General features: G+C 43.0%; 1 protein-coding gene across 2 annotated transcripts in view; it reads left to right on the top strand.

The window, feature by feature from the left end:
* Positions 1-16,268, top strand: part of ACLY (ATP citrate lyase) — a 129,920-nt gene that overhangs the window by 55,777 nt on the left and 57,875 nt on the right. For both annotated transcript variants that reach the window (XM_068263107.1, XM_068263106.1), the window contains exons 4-6: positions 7,269-7,331; positions 8,691-8,881; positions 14,580-14,659. In XM_068263107.1, coding sequence (XP_068119208.1) covers positions 7,269-7,331; positions 8,691-8,881; positions 14,580-14,659 — 334 coding nt within the window. The remainder of the gene's footprint in view (positions 1-7,268; positions 7,332-8,690; positions 8,882-14,579; positions 14,660-16,268) is intronic.

Here is a 16,268-nt window from a genome sequence, read left to right as displayed (position 1 = left end):
GGAATTTGATTTCCAGACTACTCCTCACGGTTTAGGGCCCCTAAAATGCCAGTTCAGTATAGGAACCCCACAAATGACCCCATTTTAGAAAGAAGACACCCCAAGGTATTCCGTTAGGAGTATGGTGAGTTCATAGAAGATTTTATTTTTTGTCAAAAGTTAGTGGAAAATGACACTTTGTGAAAAAAAACAATAAAAATCAATTTTCCGCTAACTTTTGACAAAAAATAAAATCTTCTATGAACTCACCATACTCCTAACGGAATACCTTTGGGTGTCTTCTTTCTAGAATGGGGTCATTTGTGGGGTTACTATACTGCCCTGGCATTTTAGGGGCCCTAAACCGTGAGGAGTAGTCTTGAAACCAAATGTCGCAAAATGACCTGTGAAATCCTAAAGGTACTCATTGGACTTTGGGCCCCTTAGCGTACTTAGGGTGTAAAAAAGTGCCACACATGTGGTACCGCCGTACTCAGGAGAAGTAGTATAATGTGTTTTGGGGTGTATTTTTACACATACCCATGCTAAGTGGGAGAAATATCTCTGTAAATGACAATTGTTTGATTTGTTTTACACACAATTGACCATTTACATAGAAATTTCTCCCACCCAGCATGGGTATGTGTAAAAATACACCCCAAAACACATTATACTACTTTTCCTGAGTACGGCGGTACCACATGTGTGACACTTTTTTGCAGCCTAGGTGCGCTAAGGGGCCCAACGTCCTATTCACGGGTCATTTTGAGGCATTTGTTTTCTAGACTACTCCTCGCGGTTTAGGGCCCCTAAAATGCCAGGGCAGTATAGGAACCCCACAAGTGACCCCATTTTAGAAAGAAGACACCCCAAGGTATTCCGTTAGGTGTATGGCGAGTTCATAGAAGATTTTATTTTTTGTCACAAGTTAGTGAAAAATGACACTTTGTGAAAAAAACCCAATAAAAATCAATTTCCGCTAACTTTTGACAAAAAATAAAATCTTCTATGAACTCGTCATACACCTAACAGAATACCTTGGGGTGCCTTTTTTTCTAAAATGGTGTCACTTGTGGGGTTCCTATACCGCCCTGGCATTTTACGGGCCCAAAACCGTGAGTAGTCTGGAAACCAAATGTCTCAAAATGACTGTTCAGGGGTATAAGCATCTGCAAATTTTGATGACAGGTGGTCTATGAGGGGGCGAATTTTGTGGAACCGGTCATAAGCAGGGTGGCCTTTTAGATGACAGGTTGTATTGGGCCTGATCTGATGGATAGGAGTGCTAGGGGGGTGACAGGAGGTGATTGATGGGTGTCTCAGGGGGTGGTTAGAGGGGAAAATAGATGCAATCAATGCACTGGGGAGGTGATCGGAAGGGGGTCTGAGGGGGATCTGAGGGTTTGGCCGAGTGATCAGGAGCCCACACGGGGCAAATTAGGGCCTGATCTGATGGGTAAGTGTGCTAGGGGGTGACAGGAGGTGATTGATGGGTGTCTCAAGGTGTGATTAGAGGGGGGAATAGATGCAAGCTATGCACTGGCGAGGTGATCAGGGCTGGGGTCTGAGGGCATTCTGAGGGTGTGGGCGGGTGATTGAGTGCCCTAGGGGCAGATAGGGGTCTAATCTGATAGGTAGCAGTGACAGGGGGTGATTGATGGGTAATTAGTGGGTGTTTAGGGTAGAGAACAGATGTGAACACTGCACTTGGGAGGTGATCGGACGTCGGATCTGCGGGCGATCTATTGGTGTGGGTGGGTGATCAGATTGCCCGCAAGGGGCAGGTTAGGGGCTGATTGATGGGTGGCAGTGACAGCGGGTGATTGATGGGTGGCAGTGACAGGGGGTGATTGATGGGTGATTGACAGGTGATTGACAGGTGATCAGTGGGTTATTACAGGGAAGGACAGATGTAAATAATGCCCTGGCGAATTGATAAGGGGGGGTCTGAGGGCAATCTGAGCGTGTAGGCGGGTGATTGGGTGCCCGCAAGGGGCAGATTAGGGTCTGATCTGATGGGTAACAGTGACAGGTGGTGATAGGGGGTGATTGATGGGTAATTAGTGGGTGTTTAGAGGAGAGAATAGATGGAAACACTGCGCTTGGGTGGTGATCTGATGTCGGATCTGCGGGCGATCTATTGGTGTGGGTGGGTGATCAGTTTGCCCGCAAGGGCGGGTTAGGGGCTGATTGTTGGGTGGTAGTGACAGGGGGTGATTGATGGGTGATAGGTGATTGGCAGGTGATTGACAGGTGATCAGTGGGTTATTACAGGGAAGGACAGATGTAATTAATGCACTGGTGAATTGATAAGGGGGGGGGGGGGGTCTGAGGGCAATCTGAGCGTGTGGGCGGGTGATTGGGTGCCCGCAAGGGGCAGCTTAGGGTCTGATCTGATAGGTAACAGTGACAGGTGGTGATAGGGGGTGATTGATGGGTGATTGATGGGTAATTAGTGGGTGTTTAGAGAAGATAACAGATGTAAACAATACATTTGGGAGGTAATCTGACGGCGGGTTTGCGGGCGATCTAATGGTGTGGGTGGGTGATCAGATTGCCCGCAAGGGGCAGGTTAGGGGCTGATTGATGGGTGGCAGTGACGGGGTGACAGGGGGTGATTGATGGGTGATAGGTGATTGGCAGGTGATTGACAGGTGATCAGTGGGTTATTACAGGGAAGAACAGATGTAATTAATGCACTGGCGAATTGATAAGGGGGGGTCAGAGGGCAATCTGAGCGTGTTGGCGGGTGATTGGGTGCCCGCAAGGGGCAGATTAGGGTCTGATCTGATAGGTAAAAGTGACAGGTGGTGATAGGGGGTGATTGATGGGTGATTGATGGGTAATTAGTGGGTGTTTAGAGGAGAGAATAGATGTAAACAATGGATTTGGGAGGTGATCTGATGTCGGATCTGCGGGCGATCTATTGGTGTGGGTGGGTGATCAGATTGCCCGCAAGGGGCAGGTTAGGGGCTGATTGTTGGGTGGCAGTGACAGGGGGTGATTGATGGGTGATTGATGGGTGATTGATGGGTGATTGATGGGTGATTGATGGGTGATTGACGGGTGATTGACGGTTGATTGACAGGTTATCAGGGAAGATAGATGCATACAGTACACAGGGGGGGGGGGTCTGGGGAGAATCTGAGGGGTGGGGGGGTGATCAGGAGGGGGCAGGGGGCAGGGGGGGGGATAAAAAAAAAATAGCGTTGACAGATAGTGACAGGGAGTGATTGATGGGTTATTAGGGGGGTGATTGGGTGCAAACAGGGGTCTGGGGGGTGGGCAGGGGGGGGTCTGAGGGGTGCTGTGGGCGATCAGTGGGCGGGGGGGGGGCAGATCAGTGTGTTTGGGTGCAGACTAGGGTGGCTGCAGCCTGCCCTGGTGGTCCCTCGGACACTGGGATCACCAGGGCAGGAGGCAGCCTGTATAATACACTTTGTATACATTACAAAGTGTATTATACACTTTGTAGCGGCGATCGCGGGGTTAACATCCCGCCGGCGCTTCCGTATGGCCGGCGGGATGTTACGGCGGGTGGGCGGAGCTAGTTGCCGGGGGAAGCGCGCGTCATCAATGACGCGATCGCTCCCCCGGCATGCCTAAAGGACGCGCCGCCTGAAGGCGTATTGCGGTCCTTTAGGCGTCCACTTTGCCGCCGCCCATGGGCTGTGGGCGGTCGGCAAGTGGTTAAAGAGACACTGAAGCGAAAAAAAAACTGATATTATGATGTATATGTGTAGTACAGCTAAGAAATAAAACATTAAGATCAGATACATCAGTCTAATTGTTTCCAGTACAGGAAGAGTTAAGAAACTCCAGTTGTTATCTCTATACAAAAAAGCCATTATCTCTACGACTTTCAAAAGTGGTGGAGAGGGCTGTTTTCTGACTTTTATTATCTCAACTGTTAGTTAACTATTTACTTTTCCTCTGGCAGAGGAGAGGTCATTATTTCACAGACTGCTCTGAAAGAATCATTTTGAATGCTGAATGTTGTGTAATCTGGATTCTGCACATATTAGAGAATGATGCAATGTTAGAAAAAACACTATACACCTGAAAATAAAAATATGAGAAAATTTTATTTGCTGCTAATCTTCTAGTAATTATTCATAGTACACAACCAATTCATTATATCATATATATTTTTTTCGCTTCAGTGTCTCTTTAAAGGACCACTATCTCAAAAAATAGTAACATTTTAAACAGTTTGCTTGTGTTTTATGATCAGAGGGATCATGCATGCTTTTTTTTTTTTCTTTTTTCTTTTTTTTTTTTGAGGTGCCACCAAAGAATTGTTGAAGGCAGGTAGCAAGCCAGAGGGCTGGGTTTTGGATGCTGAAGTTCATATTTGTATTTGGGTGTTCAGTGATACAGAAATTGCCATCTTAAACAGTCAGCAAATCTCTTCCAGTTTCTGCTTTTTACTCTTAGCCATTCACTACATTTTATATAAGGACATGTTTATTTCAATTTTGTTAAACCATCACTTTTTATGTTTTCCAAACTGACTGCTTATTAATTTGAAGGATAAATGGCGTTGCAGCATCTGTAATATCTGCAGCTTCTTGTTCTGAGCTGTCAAAACAGCCAATTAAATGGGATGTATTTCCAGTGCGTGATTTGGCCAGGGATGTTGCTGAGCTCTGGAAGATTGATTGGCTGCCTGCTGTCAGAACACTGTGTGATTCCATACAGTTGACTTGGGAAACAAATGCTTGATCTGAATTCTAAATAACTCCCTGTATTAATAGCACACAAGTGTTTACTCACAGCCCTCCAACTGGCATCTGCAGAGGTCTAAACTTTCCCTATGACCATGTATTACAAAGTTCTTCATACCTTTTCAACCACCTATTGCCAGAAAAATAAAATCATGTGTAATATGTGAATAAAAATATGTTGAAAATGTTGCTATTCACATGTAAACTCCGTATTTAACTGAAAATAGGACAAATACTACTTTACAAAATGTTCATTTTGAGTGTAATTATAGTGATATGTTTCAAAATAAATGTGAAGGACATTTTTACCTTTGGCTGCATGAGCTCTGCTATTAACACTGCAAATATTTGGGAAAAGAAGAGACCTTTTAATGTAGTTTTGAAAGTGAAGTCTAGCCTGATAAATGATTTGCCTTCCCAGCAGGCAGGCCAGTTAAGCATTAGGACTGTCTTAGCCACTTAACGCCATCCATTAAAGAGGAGCTGTCAGCCATACTATCTCACAAAAAAACACACATCTCTTAGCATTTCCCATTTTCACTGTGGCTATTTTGAAGCCGATCCTGATGTCATTTCCTCCCTTATGCTAGGTACACACCATACAATTTTCTGTTAGATTTTCTCTTAGATGTACCTGCCAGATAGATTTACCTACAACATGGAAAAAAAGCTAAGAGAAAATCTAACAGAAAATTGTATGGTGTGTATCTAGCATTATGCTAGGTACACACCATACAATTTTCTGTTAGATTTTCTTTTAGATTTACCTGCCAGATAGATTTACCTACAACATGGAAAAAAGCTATCTGGCAGGTAAATCTAAAAGAAAATCTAACAGAAAATTGTATGGTGTGCACCTAGCATAGTCTCCTCTGCCTGATTGTGCATGCATTGCCCGCCCTTCACTATAGAAACTGCATTGTCTCAGCATGAGAAATATTGGCCAAACAGAGAGGTACAGAGGTGTGGGAGGGGAAAATCAGGAGGAAAAGAGGCTTCAGCCAATCAGGCTGCATTAGTTAAGTCTGAGGGGAAAGAGAAGCAAAAAAGGACAACCCAGCATGCCCTGCAACTTCCTTTGTGCGTATCAAATTTTGTGTACCAAATCAGTCAGGTAAACTGGGGAATGATCATTTATCAACAAGAAAAGTAATAGTTATTTTAACTTTTGGATTGCCTGGTTAGCATCCTTATTACTTGTTTACCAGATAAAAATAAAGAATTGAATTTTGATTTTATGCCTGACAGTTACACCTTAAGTGGTTAAAATGGCATGTGTGGGCTTGGTGTGCGTGCACGCCATCTTGTCCTGCTTACATTTTTAACAGTAACCTTAAAGCCATAGTAAAACACCTCTCCCCCTCACCCCCCCCCCCCCCCCCCCCAAAAAAAAAAAAACTGAGCTAGTGCAGCTCTAGTTGCACTAAGCAAAGGAGTGTGACGAGGTTGCATTTTGTCTCCTTACTTAATGAACTTCTATGCTACTAAATATGCAATGTAGACAGCTGGTTTGGATCAGTCACACGCTGGAATATAGGAAAATAGCTGCAAGGAACAATAATTTGAGGTGAGCCAAAAATACCACTCTCATGGCTGAAACTGAGGACAATGTGAAGAGCCTAGTCATGAATGTCAAACAAAGTGCAAAAGCTGGTCTACTGCTTAACATCAAGAAAACTAAAGTAATTTTATCTGCTTCAATGAACCATCATTCAATATGGGGGAAAAAGTAGAAGCTATAACTGATTTCATCTTCCTGGGATTAAAAATGTCTGCAGATGGTGACTTCAGCCATGAGATTAAGAGATGCTTGTAACATGGAAGGAAAGCTGTGGCAAATTTAGGCAAGATAATAAAGGATAGAGATGTCCCATTCCCAACAAAGATCAGGATAGATAATGCTATGGTCCTCCCATTAGTAACATATGACTGTAACTGTTGAACTATAAATAAGGTAATGCGTAGAAAAATTGATGCTTTTGAATTGTTGGTGTGAAGAAAGCATGCAAGAGTTCCCTGAACTGCAGGAAGATCACACCAGTCAATGTTCAAAGAAATAAGCCCAGAGGGTTCATTAGAAGTGTTTTGATACTTCTATTAAAACTCAGATATTTTGGTCACATAATGAGAGAGCCAGAATCTTTGGCGAAATCCTTGAGGCTTGGAAAAATTAAGAGCAAAAGAACAGAATGGCAGAGGCTAAGATGGATAGGCAGCATATATGAAGCTATGAACATGCCTAAACAGCTGAGAAGCTGTAGTGGTTGACAGACACATATAAGATGCGAACGTACATATGGTTGACTAAACAAATGAGGAGAGAGTGCAGAACTACAATATTTTATTCATTGTCTTGCATATCAGCTAAGACTGTGGCTCGCTTGCTATTTCTCGTGGTCTTGGCCTTCAGTCACTACCAAAAGGACATGGGATGTTGTTTAGTTTAGTTAGACAAAAACCAAAACATTTTAGTTAGAAAAAATGTAAATTTGTCCTTGATTGCTGTACTGAATGCACAATACCGTTTTTACTATAATATCTAATTGTTTTTTCATTTCTCAGATTGCCAAAGCAAGAGGAATTCTGAAGAATTTCTTAATTGAACCATTTGTTCCCCACAAACAGGTAAGCTTAAAATTCACAGAAAAGCAGACTGTTGCCATCTGCTAGAGTTCCATTAAAGGTGTCCACATGAAGAAAAACGATTTACTGTTCTTTCACTTTGATTTTCAGTACATCTAGAAATGTATTTAAGCTAATGAGCAACTGAATCCCCATTATAAACAAAATACATTTTTTTCATTCTGGTAGGGGTGGCATGGGATGAGTTTTTCATCTTACCCTCAGCGCTGGTATCTGTTTTGTCCCCTGATGTCAGGGCAATCTGTCTTCATTAGAGAGGTTTATTGCAAGGATTGATGGGTGGGCATTTTTAGTGCCGCCTAGGAACACAAAGGTGCTTCAAGGTTTAAGGAAGTGGACCTCAATCTCCAAAACACTTCTAATGCTGGGAACACACGATATGTTTTTCCCGTTCGATTCTCCGCTTGATCGTTTTTTTCTGCTCGATTCACCACTTGATGCTCTTATCTTCTGCTTGTTTTTCCATTCAATTCTATGAGAAATCGAGTGGTAAAACGATCGAGAGGAATATCGGACATGACGGAATTTATCAATCGAACGCATCCATCGAACGTAAAACCGTAATGTGTGTTCCCACATGCATTAGAACTAGAAGGGAAACTGTGATGTGGCAGATGGATGTTAATGGATGGAGAAGGCTGCTATAGAGAGGAATGCTGTTTTCAGCTGGTATATGTACGTAAACCCAACTTCTTCCACTTATATGGATTCAAATCCTGTCAGTCATGCGGGGTGCTTTCTCCCAAGACAGGCAAGTAGGGTGCCGTGAGGCAACTGAGACTTGGGCACCGCCATAGGCCGTAATGTGAATTACGGCTATAGTGGCGCTCAATGAGTAATTTGGGTCTGGAGCCCAAAATGCGATAGCTATAAGGATGAATTTGTCTGCCAGCAATAGCTGCAGCCTAAATTACTTAGAGAACAAAAGGATTAGGTTAAAATAAAGCAAGAGAATAGTTGGTGCAGGGTGAGCTATCTTTTGGCTTCACCCCGTGCCAAATTTCCATGCACCCTTCTCCCATTAACTTGCCTATAAGTATCAGATTCATATGAGGGCAAATGGCCCATGGTTTACACACATATGTACATTAAATGGAACCATCTACATTGGCAGCAGACCAAGAGCTACACATTGTACACAGAGCAACGACTCAGATGGTCATTTTCAAGCTGCATAAAATTTGGAATTGTTAGCATCTCATTGACCACTAAGGAGCACTGAGCAGGTAAACCTTAACTGGGTAAGGCTTGAGAACCTGTGCTCAAAAAGCTCACTTTTTTTTTTTAATAGGTCTCAACAGAGGTAAACATCTTAACCGTGTTCTTATGCCTTCTCTACAGCAAGAAGAGTTCTATATTTGTATCTATGCTGCTCGGGAAGGGGACTATGTACTGTTCCACCATGAAGGTGGTGTCGATGTTGGGGATGTGGATGCAAAAGCCCAGAAATTGCTGGTTGGTGTTGGGGAAAGTCTGACAGAGCAAGATGTTAAGACCCATCTTTTAGTTCATGCAGCCCCAGATAAGAAAGAGTAAGTATTGCATTTGTTAGTAAGTAACTCTGTAAGTAAGAAGACATCAAGTGTTGCATGTGATGTGCATTTGTGAGGCTTTTTAGATAGGGTGAACCTGAATTAAAAATAAACCAATGAGATAAACAATTGTATCTATAGTCTGAATCCTAAATGGGGCTCTACTGGAATACCTTAGCTTTATTTTTGCGTTTAAAAGCTAAAAATGTAGATTTTACTTTTTTATGGTCTCGGGTGACCCTATGATTATAATACGTAGTAAAAAGTTGACAGATCAAACACATTTTTGACTAGTCCCCCTCAGCATTCTCAATATTACATGTTCTTTACACAATTACTCCATGGAAAGGATCTATACAAAGATGTTGAGCAGCTTCTTAACTTGTTTTGACAGTTGGACTGAGCAACTGCTATCCAGTAAGTGTTTTTGTAAATGAAGAAATACCTTAGAATCCCCCAAAGAGAAGATGGGCTAGTCCAAAACCTGTCAAATCCTTACCACTTACTGCAAGTGTCTGCAAGGTAGAAAAAGGATAATTTATAGTGCATTTTAATCTGGGAGAAACCTACATTTTTATATGTGTGCATTTTAAATTTTACAATTTTTCACTGCAGTTATTAAATTATTTGGCTCCTTGATGCAGATGTGTGCTGTGACTGTGCACTTCAAGGATATATTATGGACTGGGCTATATGCAGTTTGCTTTTTCTCTCCTAAGTTTTCTGCTAGGTGATGATTTTCATACCTTATCAAGAAAATGCCTAGGTCAGAAGCCAGAAATAAAATACTAATTTTGGCAGGACATTTTTCACCTACTTTTTAGTATATTTTCAATTGCAGAGTGCTAGAAAGTTATTTTAACTAATTACCACACCACGGGCGCTATATTTATGCCCTGCAGAGCTTCATCTGAAGTCCCAGGGGTATAGTTATTAGTCTATTGCCATGATTTCTGCTGTGCGCGCTCCCATTTGATCCCACGTGCGAGGTTCTCATCTCCACCTGATAATGCACAGATCAGTGAATGGGAATACATTTCCCATGCACTGTTCTAATGCTGGGCATACACGGATGGATTGTTCTAATCAATCGAGCCGCTGATGGCTTGATTGATAATTTCCGACAGGTCCAATACCCCGCCGGATCGATTCTGCGCTCGATCCCCGTGGGCTGACAATGGGAAGAAAACGAGCGGAAGATAAGGAGTGTCCGCGGGGACGAGCGGAAATCATTGCGGGGATGCGGCGGAAGTCGATCCGGCGGCTAATCGAGCCGCCGGGTCGTCTCGTGTATTCCCAGCATAAGTCCCTGGATCAATGAATACTGGCATCAGTGAGACTCCGAAGTTCATTGACAAAAGTGAAAGTATACCATACACATCTTGTATATGCAGTAAAACTAAATAATCGGAATAAAGTGAGGGGGGACATCTAGTAGCCAAAAGGTAAAATTACACCTACGGACTGCCCAATAAAAAAAATATATACTTCCATAGTTTCCAAAGTAAAACACTTTTTAATAAAAAAAAAAAGTTACATATAAAAAACAAAAATACATAAATAGTTACCTTAAAGAGAGTCTGAAGCGAGAATAAATCTCGCTTCAGACCTCATAGCTAGCAGGGGCATGCGTGCCCCTGCTAAAACGCCGCTATAGCACGGCTTAACGGGGGTCCCTGTCCCCCCAAACCCCCTCCGTGCAGCGGGGGAGCGCTTCCTGGTTGGGGCAGGGCTAACCGCCGCAGCCCTGCCCCATGCGCGTCTGTCAGATGCGTATCTCCGCCTCTCCCCCGCCCCTCTGTCTTCCTTCACTGAGAGGGGCGGGGGAGAGGCGGCGATGCGCCGCTGATAGACGCGCTGGGAGGCAGGGCTGCAGCCGTTAGCCCTGCCTCCAGGAAGAGACAGCCAGCGACCATTTTACGACCAAGTATTGCGGGGGGTGGGTTGGGGGTGAAGGGACCCCCGTTAAGCCGCGGGATAGCGGTGTTTTAGCAGGGGCACACGTGCCCCTGCTATATATGAGAGCTGAAGCGAGATTTAGTCTCGCTTCAGTGTCTCTTTAAGAACTAAAATTTTTAATGTGTACTGTATGCCAAGAGTGTATATTACTGTTTTTCGTTTTTTTTTTTTTTTGTGGGGGGGGGGGGGGCGGTGGGGGGGTGTTTAAGTGCTTTGAATTAATGACAAACGCAACATAGAAAAAATACACCTTTATTCCCAAATTAAATATTGTCGCCATACATTGTGATAGGGACAACATTAAAACAGTGTAATAACTGGGACAAATGAGCAAATAAAATGCATGGGTTTTAATTACAGTAGCATGTATTATTTTATAACTATAATGGCTGAAAAATGAGAAGAAATATATATTTTTTTCCTTTTGTCATATGATTCCCGTTAAAATATATTTAGAATAAAATAATTCTTAGCATAATGTACTACCCAAAGAAAGCCTAATTGGCGAAAAAATTATTTTCTTGTGATAAGTAGTAATAAAGTTATTGGTGAATGAATGGGAGGAGTGCTGTAAGGTGATGCCCGAAGTGACATGTGACATGATGAGATAGACATGTGTATGTACAGTGCCTAGCACACAAATAACTATGCTGTGTTCCTTTCTTTTCTTTCTCTGCCTGAAAGAGTTAAATATCAGGTATGCAAGTGGCTAAGTCCTGACTCAGACAGGAAGTGACTACAGTGTGACCCTCACTGATGAGGAATTCCCCTTTTTATCTCTTTCTTGCTCTCAGAAGCCATTTTCTGCTAGGAAAGTGTTTTATAGTTGGAATTTCTTATCAGTGAGGGTCACTCTGTAGTCACTTCCTGTCTGAGTCAGGACTCAGTCAGGCACTTACATACCTGATATGTAACTCTTTCAGGCAGAGAAAGGGAAAAAAAGGAACACAGCATAGTTATTTGTGTGCTGGGCACTGTACATACACATGTCTATCTCATCATGTCACTTCGGGTATCCTTTAAGCGGGAAAAAAAACCCTTAGTTGTAAACTAAACGGTAGAGGAAAAATTAACTGCTTGGAGAAAAGCTAGGAGAAAAAGTGAATTGAATAAGTCTTGTGTGTTTTATTTTGCAGGGATCTTATCACATAGCTGCAATTGAACAGTATTACCCTTTAATTGCTTCATGTTTTGTTATAAACTGCAAAAATTCAGGTCCTGGTCAACTCTGCATAACCACAGAGGATTGGAGCTTTTTCTTTCAGCAAAAACAATTACAAGTTAAAGTGTACTATTGCCATGTAATTTCTTAAGGTGCCCATACACTCGTCAGATTGGCAGCAGATAGATAAGAAATGCATCTGATGATCTATCTGATGCGTTTTTAGAACATTTTTTACCAGGATAGAATTCCAATAGATTTCAGTTTGAAATCTATTGAAATTCGATCTGATGGCATTTTTTTGCCATCAGATTTCCATTAAGGCCAATGCAAACTGATAAGCAATCTCATCAGATCGACCTAAATTTTCCACCCTGCAAGTTCGATGGAAATCCATCGAAATCGATCGAAATCGGCCGTCGATTGGCCAACCGATTTGCAATCGATCGATCGGTCGGCCAGAAAATCGGCTGAGTGTATGGGCTGCTTTAATAATGCTTTTATATGAGCTGAAGGGAAAAGGCTTTTGTTTCCAGAAAGCCACTTGCTTTCTCCACCCCGATTTTAAAGTGAAGGAGGTGTTCAATTGTTCTCTGCTTTTTCATGGAGAGTTCCTTTCTACACAATGAATGTATGGAGACTTTGTTTGTAGGCTAATTCATTACAGCTCCATGATGCCAGCTTTACTTTAAATGGCTTATTTAAACAGTTGCTGCTCAACAGTAGTAGTAGTTTGTCCACTTGTGAAGTGACAGGTCAGCGTTTGTGTCACTGGGGCTTTATGCTCTAGTAATTCAAGTTAATGCTGTTCTGGAGCTGGTTTGCTCTTTGTTCACAAATGGATGAGGGTTTGTCTATTTCTTTACTTCAACCTCCAATGGAATATTTCCCTTGTGGCAATAAGTACTCTTAGTCCCCATGTCCTGTACAAGATGGAAGTTTTTCATTTGTTGTCTGTGGAATGTGTACAGAAGGAACGGATTTATGGCACGGTTATATATTATCTCTTGTCTCTTCCGATAAATCTCTACATAACATATTGCATAATCTTCATCTTCAATCATCTGACGGGGATTGGGACCTGATCCCTCAGGGGATATTGCAGGACCCGAGGCTGTGCAGACTCGTGGTTGGCTTGCTGGGGAGGGGGCGCGGGAGTGATGTCATGCGGTACGTGGGTTAAGTGGGGTGGACAGTATTTTCAACTGCTGCTCTGCCAAATCGATCCCTCTGATGCTCGCAAATTACTCGCTTTTATTTTGGATATTAACTCATACAAGTTTGAAAAATTTGTTTGTGGCATTGGTAGAGATGAGCTAGATCTCGCAAAGACTTGCAAAACCTGTCTCCACTCAAAATAGACACAGGAGAAGAAAGCTTGAGGCTAGGTTCACAGTGGGACGTTATTGTCCTGCGTTATACAGTCATTATTACGCAGGTTACCGCTCCGAAATATTAACCCTATGCAATGTTCACAGTGCGACGTTCAAATGACTTCTTCTCATTAGGTCTTTTGGGGTGCTGCTGCAACTCATACGCAATGAAATAACGGCAGTGAGAAAGCTGATGTCGCTGTCAGGACATTGTTACCTGTTACAAATGAAGCTGCTATCAGCAGCACCACCGTGAATTACAGTCCATGTAGCTTGCATAATTGTTTATGAATCATGGGTTCCTCCCACTTACAACTACCACATTGGCCCAGTTAGATTTTAATCATTTAGAGCCTAGGTTCTCAACATGCGGTACACGTACCCCAGGGGGTACTTCTAATGGTTCCAGGGGGTACTTCTAATGGTTCCAGGGGGTACTTCGGATTGATATAATTAACCAAGTATAACAAATTTAGAGTTTTAGAAAATGATAAATCCTATATTAACAACACCAAATTAGTATTTTAGCTAATTAGAAGCAATAGTAAATGCTTGGAAATTGTTTAGAACCAATGATTATGTACTATGATTAAACATATATTTGTCAAGGGGTACTAGAGATAATGTTTACTATGGCAGGGGGTACTTGGTGAGTACAGGGATTTAAAAGGGGTACATACCAATAAAATGTTGAGAAACACTGATTTAGAGCAACTACACTTGATTGGTCCATTAGAAAGCTGCGTAAAATTTGAATCCGCTTGCAACTATTAGCATCATAAACCAGAGTGGGACAGGCATAAAATAGACAGAAGCTGTGTCACAGAGAAAGGCCGCTGTTTCAAGCTCTTTGCTCTTTGTCAAGCTGAGTGTAACTGATCCCTGAAGTGTTTCTGAGCATGACGAAGACTGACACAGTTTCTGCTTGTTTTATGTGAACAATTCATCAGGGCAGAAACTGTATATTTGGACACGCCTTCTCCTGTTATATGGGAGGTGCTCCCCTTATCTAATATTAATCTGCAACTATTAGAATCTCATTGACCACCCCTGCACACTGACTGGGCGTGTCTGTAAGATTACCAAATGAGCAAAAGGTTGTTGGAAGTCAATACAATTTGGCACTTTTATGATACGAGAGCGCTTTCTGTTCTAGTTGCTACAGTGGATCCAGCCCTTATACTGTTTGCATTTATCTTTGCAGTGTCCTGGCCAGCTTCATAACTGGACTTTTTAATCTCTATGAAGATCTATTTTTCACCTATCTAGAGATCAACCCATTGGGTAAGTACTGGCATTTACTGAAAATGGGTAGCTAATAAGCACTTACCAGCTAGTAGTTCTACTTACCTTGTAATAATGTATCAACTTTACTGTTTTGAGCAGGAGTCAAACTGTCAGGGGTCAACATTTTTAAAAGTTGTGGGCCATATTGTTTATTAAGATATAACCGTCTAAAACCAAGTGGCATATTTGCCGATGACACCACCATTGTCTGCCTCGTCACCAAGGACAACATCCAAGATTACCAGCAGCAGGTGAAGAGACTATGCATCTGGTGCAAGGAGAAAAGTCTGGTGCTCAACACGGCCAAAACCGTCGAGCTAATAATTGACTTTAGGAAGTCTGCTTCTACCCCACCTCCCATCCACATCGATGGCACTGAGGTGGCCAGAGTGCCCTGCGCTCGCCTGCTGGGAACTACCATCTCCAGCTATCTCAACTGAAGGGCCAACATCATGTCAACCCAGGGAAAAGCCCAGCAGAGACTTTTCTTCCTCCGAACTGCGGAAGTTCGGCATGGCGCAGGGGATTCCAACATGTTTTTACACTGCCACCATTGATTCGATCCTCTGCTCTGCCATCTTGGTCTGGTATGCGGGAGGCACCGCCAGTGACAGGCACAAACTACAGTGGATCGTTAGGTCGGCGGAGAGGATCATTGGGAGATCTCTTGAGACCACTTGACCTCCTGTATAACACTAGATTGTGTGCCAGGGCACGGAGGATTGCAAGCGACCTCTCTCACCCAGGCCACTGTTTTCTCACCCCACTTCCACTAGGTCAGAGACTCCGGGCCATCTCCACCAAGATCACCAGACACAAATTCTTTCTTCCCTTCGGCCGTTAGCCTTCTGAACTCCCTTAACATTTTACCACCCTCTATCAGCGCCCTACCACTTGCATAGGAGCGGGCTGAAAACACAATAAGTCTCTTCGAGCCACCAGTTATCATGCTTTAACTGATAAGACTATTCCCGCACCTTCGGTAGACCTCTGCTGTGTTTTTGAAAGATGGATACAGACGGATGCTGAACATATATTTGATGCTGATTGTATATCTGTGTATGTATATATTTGAGTATTACTGTCATATTCTGACGCTTTACCTGCCTTTCTGTCTATATACCGCTCTATTGTGCCAAACCCAATTCCGGGCATGACCCAGTCATGCTTGGCGAAATAAAAGGATTCTGATAAGTATTGTGACCATGAGGGACTCACTCCTCCCTCTTTTTGTAGTGCAGAAGTTTAATATATACCTGCTCCAGTGCTGCTTCGGATTTCCTCTGATCTTTCTGACAGCCACATGCTTTATGCTGCATACCTCTGGCTTGTGAGGCATGTCATGTGATCGGGAGAAGGAGGTTTGGAAGCACACAGCCTGCCACTGTCAGGAAGGACAGAAGAGACAAGACAAATAACATTTATATTGCTCTTTTCTCCTGGTGGACTCAAAGCGCCAGAGCTGCAGCCACCAGGGTGTGCTCTCTAGGTAGTAGCAGTGTTTGGTAGTCTTGCCCAAGGTCTTCTACTGAATGGGTGCTGGTTTACTGAGCAGGAAGAGCACAGATTTGAACCTAGGTCTCTGTCAAGACGATAAGAGACAAGC

This window comes from Hyperolius riggenbachi, chromosome 12, assembly GCF_040937935.1.
Source record: "Hyperolius riggenbachi isolate aHypRig1 chromosome 12, aHypRig1.pri, whole genome shotgun sequence".
NCBI classification, from domain to species: Eukaryota; Metazoa; Chordata; class Amphibia; order Anura; family Hyperoliidae; genus Hyperolius; species Hyperolius riggenbachi.
Note: the sequence above shows the minus strand (reverse complement) of the source record. Positions and strands in the feature narration are given on the sequence as shown.